We start from the raw sequence: 12269 nt of genomic DNA, 5'->3' as shown, positions 1-12269 counted from the left end.
CTGATTGGGGGCGGGGTCGGCCCGGTAGGCGGGTCCGCCGAGCGAACCTACCCCGGAGCGCCTGGAGGACGCAGTGGGAGGGCGGAGCTATGCTTAATAGGTAGGCGTGCCCTCCGAGCGAACTTATCGCAGAACGCCTGGGGACACTGTGGGCGTGGCTATGATAAATATAATTGGGGCGTGGCCGAGTTGATGGTTGATGGGCGGGTCCGCTAGCGAGCCTATCGCAGAGCGGCTGAGGACGATATGGCTGGGACTACGCTGGTTCTGGCGGGGGGGCGGGACTCAAACCCCGGTTGGGGGCGTGGCCTCTGGCGGCGCGGGTGCCTCGCCGGGGCGGCGGGCAGGCTGCGGGCCCGCAGTGGCGCGGTGTCCGGGCTGCGCGACTGGCCGCGCCGCGGGGCCATGGCCGCCTCTCTGGGCCCTCCTGGCCTGAGTGGCGCCGGAGCAGTGCCCGGCCCCGGCCCCGGCCCCGGCCCGGCCAGCTTCGCCTTGGATTCGGGGCTGGAGATCAAAACTCGCTCGGTGGAGCAGACGCTGCTCCCGCTGGTTTCCCAGGTAAAGTGGCGCCCGGGCGGCCCCCTCCTCTGCAGCGGCCCGCGATGGCGGCCACCGATCGTCCGCTCCGGGCCGGCCGGGCAGGCCAGGCCGGGAACGGGAGGTGGGTGGCCGCTGCCCCTCACTCTGCGTCCGGACGGCAGGGTCCGCATCGCACCACCTGTCTGCAGCCGGGGGCCCGGGCCCGTCCGAAGTGTGAGAGCCGGAGGGCTGCGGGGGCTGCGGGGAGCGGCAGGTGCGCCGCCGGGCCCGGGACTGCGGCTCCCCGCTGGCACTCGGGGCCCTTCCCGGGGGTCCCGGGGCGCCCCTCCAGCCCCGCGCGGCCCGCCGCCTTTGCATCCCAGGCCACGCGCGCGCCGTGGTCCGTTGGCCTCGGGGCGCTGCGCTTTGCTCGCCCCCGAGCCTTTTGTGTCCCCCCTGCGCCGCCGGGGTGCCCCGTCCACCCCGGGTCCCGCCGCTCCTGCTAAGCCCGGGGTCCTGCCCAGTTCTCTCCGCTGAAGACCTGGGCCAGGCCCCGGGAGAGCGCGATCGCGAATTCCTTCCCTGCCCGTTCCTCCGGAGGCACCAAAGCCCGTTGGCCTCGTTGGGCTCCGAGCGCTCGGAGCTGCCACCGGCTCCCGGGCAGGCGGCGGAGTTGTGCAGAAGTTGTTGTGACTCGGAGCCGAGTTATGCACGGCCCCGGGGGCTGGAATTCCGCGCCCGGCTCGCCCCGCGCGCTCCTCGCCAGGGGAGAATTCGGTGCCTCGAGCGGGGCGCGCGTTGGCGCCGTGACTCACTCACTCGCTGCCAGATTACAGCGTTCGCTGGGTGAGTCACCGGAGGAAGGATGGATGGCTCGAGTCGGGAGGTAGGTGGGATGGAGCTCGGAGGTTATTTTGGCACTAGCATGAAAGGACTCTCTTCCAGTGTCCTTGACGCCTGGTGCGCGCTCTCTCTCTCTCTCTCTCTCTCTCTCTCTCTCTCTCTCTCTCTCTCTCTCTCTCTCTCTCTCTCTCTCTCTCTCTCTCTTCTCTCTTCTTTCTCTCTCTCTCTCTGTCTTTCTCTCTCTCTCTCTGTCTTTCTCTCTCTCTGCTTTCAGTCTCCAGTCTCTTTCCTCTTTCTCCCTGTTCTCTCCTCTCTCTCCCCTTCTCCCTCTCAGTCTCTTCTCTCTGCTCTCTCCCCTCCCCTCTCGTCCCCTCCCCTCCTCTCCCCTCTCCCCTCCCCTCCTCTCTCCTCTCTCCTCCCCACCTCTCCCCTCCCCTTCTCTCTCCTCTCTCCTCCCCACCTCTCCCCTCCCCTCCCTTCCCCTCCTCTCCCTTCCTTTCCTCTCCCCTCCCCACCTCTCTCCTCCCCTCCCTTCCCCTCCTCTCTCCTCCTCTCCCTTCCTCTCTTCTCCCCTCCCCACCTCTCTCCTCCCCTCCCTTCCCCTCCTCTCTCCTCCTCTCCCTTCCTCTCTTCTCCCCTCCCCACCTCTCCCCTCCCCTCCTCTCCCTTCCCCTCCCCTTCCCTCCTCTCCCCTCCCTCCCCCTCCTCTCCCCTCCCTCCCCCTCCCTTCCCCTCCCCTTCCCTCCTCTCTTCTCCTCTCTCACTCCTTCTGCGTATTCAAGGAAAGGGGGGACTCCCAAGCTGTGCCACACACAGACTTTTGAATAAGCCTCCTTCTCTGGCTCAGGCCTGCAAATATTGAAAAGCACTCACACATGTCTTTCCATGCCGATTAAACAAACGGCTCCGTTTATTTTCAGCTGTGCTCATTTTAGCCTGGCTGACGCTTGCTTGCTTGCTTGCTTGCTTCTCTTTCTAACTTGTCTGAGAGACGGAAGGAAGACTTACTGGACGGAAGTGTCAGTTAATATTGTCTGGCTCTTGTCTCTTGGACCTGGAGTGATAGCATAGTGGAGAGAGCATTTGCCTTGCATGTGGCTGACTCAAGTCAATCCTCGCCATCCCATATGGTTCTCCAGCCTGTCAGGAGTAATCCCTGAGCACTGCACAAGTGGTTCAAACCCTCCCCCCAACCCAAACAAACCCCCCAAAACCAAATTGTCTAAAATATACTTCCCTCCTCTCCTCACCCAGGCAAAAATTAGAAATGCATTAATAGTTCAGAGACACAAATAAGAGGGTGATGGAACTCCAGCTGACAAGTTTACCCATTTATTTAACCATAAAAATATGCTTATAGACTTTAGGCCAGGGGCCATGTACTTCAGAAATAGGAACTCACTTAATTCGAACAAGCCTATGAGGTAGTTATAGGCCTTCATTAAACTGAGAAGGAAATTGAGGGAAAGTGACTGACTGACTTGTCTTGGCACTTTTAGTTTCAAACTTGGATTTGAACCCAGACAGCAGCCTGGTTCCAGACTACGTATGTGTGTGTGTGTCTGTGTGTGTGTGTGTGTGTGTGTGTGTGTGTGTGTGTGTGTGTGTCCGTCCTCTGTGGAGAATAGAAGCAATCCTGAGGTCAACCAGCAGGAAGTACAGAGGATAGAGACTGCTGGTAGGAAAACAGGTTGGAAGGTTGCTGTAATCTGGAGACATGATAACATTTCCTGGAATACTGAAAATGTATCCATGCTACAGCTCTACATTGTGCAATTCTAGAAAAGAAGGAAGGTGGAGAGAGTGGGAGAGTGGAGGAGGAAAAGTGTGACTCACTGCTGACAGCTAATTAGAGGTCAATGCCAAGGAGGGAAAATGCCAGCCTTCCTCCTCCCCTTCACACGGGACCCAAGCTGATGCACCTTATTCCACAAGCCACTGTCATATCTTTGCAATATATCATCCCCGCTACTCCCCATGATTGCCTGACTCTATGAGAAAAAGTCAAGTTGTGCTTAAAAAAATCATGCATACGATAGAATATGACTTAAGTGTATGAGGCCCGAAGGTTGATCCCTGGCATTACTTAGTCCCTGAGTTCCCACAACAATTAAAAAATAGTGGGGCCCGGAGAGATAGCACAGCGGTGTTTGCCTTGCAAACAGCCGATCCAGGACCAAAGGTGGTTAGTTCGAATCCCGGTGTCCCATATGGTCCCCCGTGCCTGCCAGGAGCTATTTCTGAGCAGACAGTCAGGAGTAACCCCTGAGCACCGCCAGGTGTGGCCCCAAAACCAAAAAACAAAAAAAGTCTTATTTTTAGTCAAGGTATTGGGAGCTGGAGCAATAGCACAGCGGGTAGAGTTTTTGTCTTGCACACAACTGACCCGGACTTAATCTCCAATATCCCATGGTGTCCTGAGCACTGCCAGGTGTAATACCTGAGTTCAGAACCAAGAGTAACCCCTATGCATTGCTAAGTGTGGCCCCAAAACAAACAAAATAATCAAGACATGTAGGGGATGGAGAGATGGCAATTAAGGCACTTGTCTTGTAGGCAGCTAACTGTGGTTCCATCTGCAATACCACGCATATGGCTGGTTCCCTGAATAACCATCAGGAGTGATCCCTTGGGCACAGAGTCAGGGGTAGCCCCCAAGCACCGAATATTGATCGATCAACTTTTTCTTTCCTCCCCAATCAAGAAATGTTATCAAGTGCACTTGACTGAAATATTGTTAGCAAAGTGTGGAGTACAATTTAAAATGTTAGTGCATTAAAACTGACTGTTGAAAAACTCCTCTGTCTAGGAATGTGATGTACTAAGGATGCTGCATTATCAACCTATATTTACCATTTTATCTATAAGAATATGTTCAGGGTCGAAGAGTTAGACCACAGGTCAAATTCCTAGCATCATATATGGTCCCATGAGCAAGCCAGGGGTCATTCCTGAGCACATAGCCAGGAATAGTCCCTGTGAACCAGGGATGTGACCCAAATCAGCTTTCCCCACTTGCTCCAAGAAAAAAAAAAAGAAAATATTTTCTGCAAGCACCAAACCAAAAAAAAAAAAAAGAAAAAAGAAAAAAGAAAAAAAGAAAAAAAAAGAATTAGAATTGCAGTTAGAATGAAAATGGCAGCAAACATATTTTTGGTGCTATAAGATGATTAGTCAGCAAAAGAAATGCCAAACGTGAGGAAAATATTAAAATTTTATTGATTGCCACAGCAGGTCTAAATAAATGGGAGTGAACATCATTGTGTTCATGGCTAGACTGATTGCATTTTATAGATATATCAGTTTTTCCCTAATTAATTGACTTATTATTGGATTATTAAATTCTATTCCAGTAGAAGTTTCATCAAATTTGATCAAATTCATTCCAAAATTTTATATGAAAGAGCAATAACATAGAAAGCTGAAAGTGAAAGTGTTGATAGCCTTGCTTATACTATAGTATTTATTACAAGATGTCAAGACTTATTGCTTGTAATTAAGATAGCCAGTGTGTAACTGGAGGCAAATAACAGGGAAATAATGAGACAGGATAGAGATTTGAGAACCAATCTACAAGTCTGTAAGAACTTGAAAAATTGTAGAATTCACTCCACTGGTCAGTGGGAAATAGAATGATTATATTTTTAGATGAGGCTGGAACAATTGGTTGTCTAAACAAAAATACAAAATTGGATCCCTATCACGTTTATAACAATTGCAGCTCCAGATGGATTAAGAACATTCATATAGTGCTCGCTTTGCAGCACATATACTAAAATTGGAACGATACAGAGAAGATTAGCATGGCCCCTGCGCAAGGATGACACGCAAATTTGTGAAGTGTTCCATATTAAAAAAAAAAAGAACATTCATATAAAATTGAAAACTTATAATGCTTTTAGACAAAAGTGGGGGGTTATTTTTACCATAGGAAAGGATTTTTTTACTGTACCCAAAGTATAAACTAAGCAAAGATGGATATATTTGACTTAGTAAAGTCAAAAGTCTAAATGGAAATTGAAAGAAGCCATAAAATGGAAGAACATGATTGCAGCACAAATAGCCAATGATTGGTAGTATCAGAGTAAATAAAGATCCTCAATAAATCAAATATTTGGAAATTGGCCCAAGATATATCACCAGCAGATAAGGTTCCTGGCTTGCATGTGGTCAACAGATTTTATCCCCAACATCCCATAGAGTCTCCATCATAATAATCCCTGAGAACCATCAAGTACAGCACAAAAATCAAAGGAAAAATTAAATATGACTGGTTAAAACTGGAAATTAGACAAGTAAAAAATCATCTTGCTAAAGAGAGAATGGATGGTTTATGGCCTTAGAAGAAATGTTTAATTTCATCAGCAGTGATGTACAAATTTAAACCTATGCTGAGAATAGTGTTGATACATGTGGAAATGATGAAAATGTCAAGCAACTGGGAAAAATAAAAGTTTGGTGTAACCTATTTAAATTGCAGGGCCGGAGCTGTGGCACGGAGAGGTAAGGCATCTGCCTTGCCTGTGATAGCCTAGGATGGACAATGGTTCAATCCCAAGGCGTCCCATATGGTCTCCCAAGCCAGGAGCGATTTCTGAGCACATAACCAGGAATAACCCCTGAGTGTCACCAGGTGTGGCCCCGCCCCCCAAAAAATAAAATTGAAGGTAGATGGTAACTATGACCCAGAAATTCCCTTAAAGAAGCTTCTACAAATGTATTACAGACATGGATTGATATTTTGATAGTCTTTTTTAGAAACTATTCCAATGAATATTTAAAATTGTGGTAGGTTTTTAGTATGACATACCATGTTTGCATCCATGATGAAACATCATGATCAGTATCAATGAATCTCAAAAATGCAATGTTGAATGAAATAAAAGTTCTAAAGCTTGGGGCCGGAGAGATAGCATGGAGGTAAGGCGTTTGCCTTTCATGCAGGAGGTCATCGGTTCGAATCCCGGCATCCCATATGGTCCCCCGTGCCTGCCAGGAGCAATTTCTGAGCCTGGAGCCAGGAATAACCCCTGAGCACTGCCGGGTGTGACCCAAAAACCAAAAAAAAAAAAAAAAAAAAAAAAAAAAAAAAAAAAAAAAAAAAGTTCTAAAGCTTTTAATGATCTGGCATGTACAATATTTAAAATAAAGGAGTGGTGAGACTGGAAAGATAGTATGGGGCAAGGTGCTTGCCTTATATATGATGACCCAGTTTCAATCACCTGGTGTTACATAACTGTCCCAGTGCTGAGGATAGAGGCAGGAGTGAACCCTGATCATCACCAGACATGACCCAAACCATATCCACCTCTCTCACACACGTACAAGAGAATGTTGGGTGCAAAAATCAGTGATCTATTTGAGGGAAGGTGGTAAAGGAGAAGGATGTTGAAAAATGTTGAAAGAGGAGTTCCAGTTAATCTATCAAAGCCAATGCTTTTTTTTGGGGGGGGGGTTTACATCCAGCGGTGCTCAGAGATTACTCTGCGCTCAGAAATCTCTCCTGGCAGGCTCAGGGGACCATATGGGATGCTGGGAATCAAATCTGTGTCCGTCCTGGGTCAGCTGTATGCAAGGCAAATGCCCTACTGCTGTGCTATCACTTGAGTCCCAAAGATGTTTTGTTTGTTTTGTTTTTGTGTGACACCTGGCCACACTCAGGGGTTATTCCAGGGAATTACTCCTCACAGACTTGGGGGATCATATGGGATGCTTCGAATTGAGACCGGATCCAGCCACTTGCAAGGGAAGCGCCCTCCCCACTGTGCTATCATCCTGACCCACCAATGCTTTCTTAAGTGTGGTGGGGGTGTATAGGTCTTCTTTTATTATAAACTGCAAAGATGTATTCTCTGTATTTTCATTTGTTCCACAGCTTGTAATTCATACTTCTTTTCTCTTAAAACACTGGGCTAAGTTCCCAACTTTTTTTTTTTCTTTTGCAGAGCAGCTTCCCACCTTCCTTATTAATCATTTCATTTTTCCTGTCAAAACTCCTACTTCTGGTCTTAGAATATTTTCATGCAAAGAAGGGAAGAGACTACCTGTCCCAGGCTCCACCCTTGAGTGTGGAAGACTCTTCTGCACCCACTGATTTTTTTCCTGTCTGTGATAGATTTACTTCAACTCTGTACAGACTTTCAACTTGTCAGGCAGTTCAACTTCTCTTCCTATTTCTATTTTGCCCTCAACTCTTTTTTAGGATCATTTTCTCCCTAAGTTGGAGGTGAATACAGTACAGATTGAGTACAAAATAGATAGTTGGAGATGAATAGGGTGTTGACGTGTATGTGTGAATATGCTTTTAATTACGAAGATAAGACATAGAGCATTCAAACAATAAAATGATATACAAAGGAAGTGCTTCTTCACTTTAGCATTTCCTAGTAATTGATGTTGCCTGCCACATTAATTTTCACTGCTGAGTAGTTGGGGATTGAACCGAGGTCAGCCTTGTACAAGGCAAATGTCCTCCCTGCTGTGTTGTTCTTACTCAGGCCCTGACTAGCTGATTTTTATATCTAATAATTTTGAGAATTTATTGCTGAGCTAAAGTCAGAGATAAACTTCTACATCCTGGCTGACTTCCTTATTCTTCAGATTCCAGGAAACCTTTTATTTGCTTTTATTTTTATCTGGACTTTATTTTCTGCCTCTTCTTGGACTTTATTTCTTGCTTCTTGACAAAATAAAGTAAAAAAAAAAATTTTAGTCAGGACATTATTGTTCCCTTTCTAGAAAATAAGGATAATGTTACAATGTGAGGAAAGAACAGATAGTCCAGATGTGTGAAGTGTAATAACATAAAACAATTATGTGGTGTGTAGTGGATATCCAGCTATTCTAAGCACTTTAATTTCATTTATTAATTTAGTCTCACCATGATCTTGTGCCTGGATGCTATGATTATCCCTGCTTTTTTACAGATAAAAGCACCAAGAGGCTGAGATAGCTTAAAGGGCTGAAGGATAGATAGCTCTAGGGCTGAGTTTATGCTTTGTAAGCTGGAGGTTCAGGTTCAATCCCACTGCCTGGTCCTCTGAGCACAAAGCTGGAAGAATTCCTCAGTCACTGTTTGATGTGGCACAATGCACCTTCCTCCCCATGAAATAAAATAAAAAGAGACACTAAATCACAGAGAGGTCACTTGGCAGGTCCAGAAATCAAACCTGCTAGAGTTTATGCTTTTACAAACTGCTAGGATATAGTTTGCAGCAGATTGGTACTCCTTTTTGTTGTTTGTTTGGGAGCAATGTCTGATTGGAGCTTGGTGTCTGTTCCTGGCTCTTTGTTCAGGGATTACTTCTGATGGTGCTCAGGTGGCCATATGGTGCTGGAGCTAGAACCCTGGCCTCAGCATGCATGCTCTCAGCTCCAGAAGCTAACTCTGGCTGGAGATACTTCTTGACATCCTTTATTAGAAGGTACCAGTAAAGAATGCGTTCTCGTTCTCTCTTTTCCTCTCCTCTCCCTCTTTCTCTCTACTTCTCCTTCCCTGTTCTCCCTCCTTCCTCCTACCCCCTCTCCCAATTTCTCTTTTGCTCTCCCTTCCTCTCCCTCTCTCTCTCTCTCTCTCTCTCTCTCTCTCTCTCTCTCTCTCTCCTTCTCCCCTTCTCTTTTCCTCTCCCTCTCCTCCTCTCCTTCCTCCTCTCTCTACTTCTCCCCTTCTTCCTCTCTCACTGTGTATCTCTCTCTTTCTTCCACTCTTTCTCTTTTGCTCTCTCCCTCTCTTGTGAAGCAAAGTAGTTTTTATTGAATAAAACTTGCTTAGAACGGGGGCCAGCGAGGTGGCGCTAGATGTAAGGTGTCGGTAAGGTGTCTGCCTTGCAAGCGCTAGCCAAGGAAGGACAAAGAACAGCGGTTGGATCTCCTGGCGTCCCATATGGTCCCCCCAAGCCAGGGGCAATTTCTGAGCCCTTAAGCCAGAAGTAACCCCTGAGCATCAAATGGGTGTGGCCCGAAAAACCAAAAAAAAAAAAAAACAACAAAACTTGCTTAGAACAATAGAAGTGGAGATAAAGAGTGGAAATACATATGAGAGAGAGAGAGAGAGAGAGAGAGAGAGAGAGAGAGAGAGAGAGAGAGAGAGAGAGAGAGAGAGAGAGAGAGAGAGAGAGAGCGCAAGGCTTCTCTAGAGTGGAAATAAACAAACAAATGGAGCCAGTGAGATATGCCTGCAAGGACGAATTTAGGCCTGAAGAGCAAGTTGGTTCTCAATTTTTACATCTGCAGCTGAGTTCTGTAGATCATATTGTCTTTCTTTCCCCTGAGGTGCCCTCTCCAACCACTTTTCTGAATTTTAGGCATTTTCTAGATTATTGTTGAGGTAACTACAGGCTGTGACTCCTAGCTTCATAAGCCTCTTATTTGTGTATAATGGCTAAAATGTTACTTGGCTCGTTACAAGGTGCAAGGTCCTTTCACAGACTGCCTTTCCCTGCTCCTTAATTCTGAGAGTAGTGAGAAGATTGTAGAACAATTTACTGCATTTTTGACCTTGGGGAAATTTTTGACCTCTTCAAACTTGAGGCTCTTTATCTGCAAAGTGAAGGTAATAATAATATCTACATCCTTCACACCTTCAGTGAGTGAATCCATGTAAGACATCAGACAGTACCTGCAATTCTTGTGCTCAGTGTTAACTATCAATGAAGTATTGTTTTCCAGAAAATTCAGGTTTGATCTCAATTTTATAAAACTGAGTGTAAGAAAGTATATATGTCTAACAAAACTGGAAAAGAAGTATGCCCAAATTCTTATGTAATAGTGATATTATGGATAACTTTTAATTGCTTTATGTTTTACTACACATCTTTTAAAAAAAATATACCCTTTAAAAAAATAAATCTAATTGAATCGCCAGGAGGACCACAGTCAGAAAGTTGTTTATGATTCATTTTCATACAACATCTGACACCCAGCCCTTCCCCAGTGCACATTTCCTGCCACCAGTGTCTCCAGTTTCCCTCCAGCCCTCCCCTACCTGCCGCAGGGGTCTCAAATTCTCGGCCCTCGGGCCACAAACGGCCCTCCGTATAACATTTTGTGGCCCTGCCCTAGAGGAATCTTTTTTTGTTTTGTTTTGTTTTAGTTGTTTGGGTCACACACACACCCCCAATGTTCAAGGCTTACTACTGACTTTGCACTCAAGGATCACCCCGACTTTGCCTCCTGTGGCCCCCAGGTAAATTGAGTTTGAGATCCCTGTAGGGCAAACATTTTTCTTCTATCTTCAAAAAAAAGTATAACTTTTGAATTTCATTGTTCAAGAAGTTTAAAAATCATGTAAGAATTTAACTAGGTTTTTTTTTTACAAGGAATTTTTTATAAATTGACTTGGCTTCTCTAGATGTCAGTCTTCAAGCCACTCCTGTATTTAGCTTGAACATTTTCCAGATTGCTTCAAGTAAGAGGAAGAGAGCCATATCTAATTAGGCACTGGGGAGGATACTTGTAGTGAAGGCAAAACATGTGTTTTGGAATTGAACAATAGTTGGCATTTTAGCCTAATTGCAGGATCTTCTCTTTCTAATTAACAATTTAAAGCTCTGTGTAAATAAAGATTTCACAAACACAACTTAAACAAGCACCTATTCAAAAATTCATGGCTTTTCCTTCTGTGGTTGTTTGGAATAGTCTGTAGCCAAGGCCCTGTGTAGAACTGTGACTGTGGAAAGCCACTAAGTGGGTACGTAGAGGAATCACCATTTTGCCTTCTTTCTTCACAGCTTCCTGAGAATTTAACTGCAGCTCCTTGAGGATCTTTTGTGATATTCTGTAATGGCTTCACAGTAATACTTTATTTTGAGAAATATGCTGTGGAGCTGGAGAGACAGTACAATGAGCAGGGCGCTTGCCTTGTACATGACCAACCAGATTTCATCCTTGGTACCCCATATGGTACTGAGCCCTCCAGGAGTGATCTCTGAGCAGAGCCAGGAGTAAGCTCGAACATGCCAACAAACAGAAAAATAAAATGAAAATGTCTCAAGGAGAAAGTACTTAATAGACTTGGATGAGACAGAGGCCTTGTTTTACATTCTAAGCAAGATGACTTATTGTATGAGCCAAGTACTTGATTTTATTCAGCTTCAGTTTTCTTTTATTCCCACCCACTCCAACCCTCTCCTCCCATGGTCATAGTGCTTGGATACACTTGGTTTGGTGCCTGCCTGGGTAACATCCAGAGTTTCAGTGCTTGTACATGCTTGCTCAGGGGCACTGGAGATTACACACCAGTGGCACTAGGGACCATGATGGTGCTGCTGACAGGATCACATTCAGCAATGTGGGTGGTGCCAGAGCTCAAATTCAAGGCCTCATGCCAGCCAGGTAGGTGCTCTGCTGAAAAATCACCCCACTCGCCATATCTCCAACCCCGGGTGCACAAGTCTAAAGCAGGGTCACACACTAAGAACTGTAATACAAGTCTAGAACATTCGAGTTTCTTTTCATAAACTTCCCTAAATAAAATCACAAACGTGCAGTTTGGAAATAAGTTTGCTAAAACATTCTTCTGATGCGCACTGTAATAAGAATCTATAGTATCCAAGTTCCTGTTCCATCAACTTGTAGAAGAAAGTTGCAGGAGGTTTTGAAAGTAGTTTCTCAAGTTGTGCTTCGACTGAGCTTGGATCCTCTATATTTTCCATCTTCTCTTTCTGTGTTAGGTTGCTGAAGTAATCTGGGATGGAAAGGCCTTTGATTCTTGGGCTGGAATCTGGTTGGGGGACCCACTTTATCCCTGCTGTTGGTCCTCTTCAGATGGAGCTTTCTCATTGGCTTCAATACCATCAATGACCTTGATAAGCTGCTGCAGGTTGGGGTGCCGAGGGGTCCTTGCACATAGTACCTTTAGTAGAAGAAAGGTGGTGGGTGTTGGCATCTGGGACCCTGCTCAGAGTCTT

At 46.1% G+C, this 12269-nt stretch overlaps 1 protein-coding gene and 1 non-coding gene across 2 annotated transcripts in view; both read left to right on the top strand.

Moving 5' to 3' along the window:
* Nucleotides 1-342: 342 nt before the first annotated feature.
* CTNNAL1 (catenin alpha like 1) overlaps nt 343-12269 on the top strand; it is a 77365-nt gene continuing 65438 nt past the window's right edge. The window contains exon 1 of the mRNA XM_049784592.1: nt 343-558. Within this exon, the coding sequence (XP_049640549.1) occupies nt 406-558 (153 nt within the window). The 5' untranslated portion in view covers nt 343-405. The remainder of the gene's footprint in view (nt 559-12269) is intronic.
* LOC125996525 (U6 spliceosomal RNA) lies at nt 5112-5217 on the top strand. Its single transcript, XR_007491282.1, has one exon. It is a non-coding gene; the product is annotated as a U6 spliceosomal RNA (small nuclear RNA).

This window comes from Suncus etruscus, chromosome 1 (assembly GCF_024139225.1).
Source record: "Suncus etruscus isolate mSunEtr1 chromosome 1, mSunEtr1.pri.cur, whole genome shotgun sequence".
Lineage (NCBI taxonomy): Eukaryota > Metazoa > Chordata > Mammalia > Eulipotyphla > Soricidae > Suncus > Suncus etruscus.
Note: the sequence above shows the minus strand (reverse complement) of the source record. Positions and strands in the feature narration are given on the sequence as shown.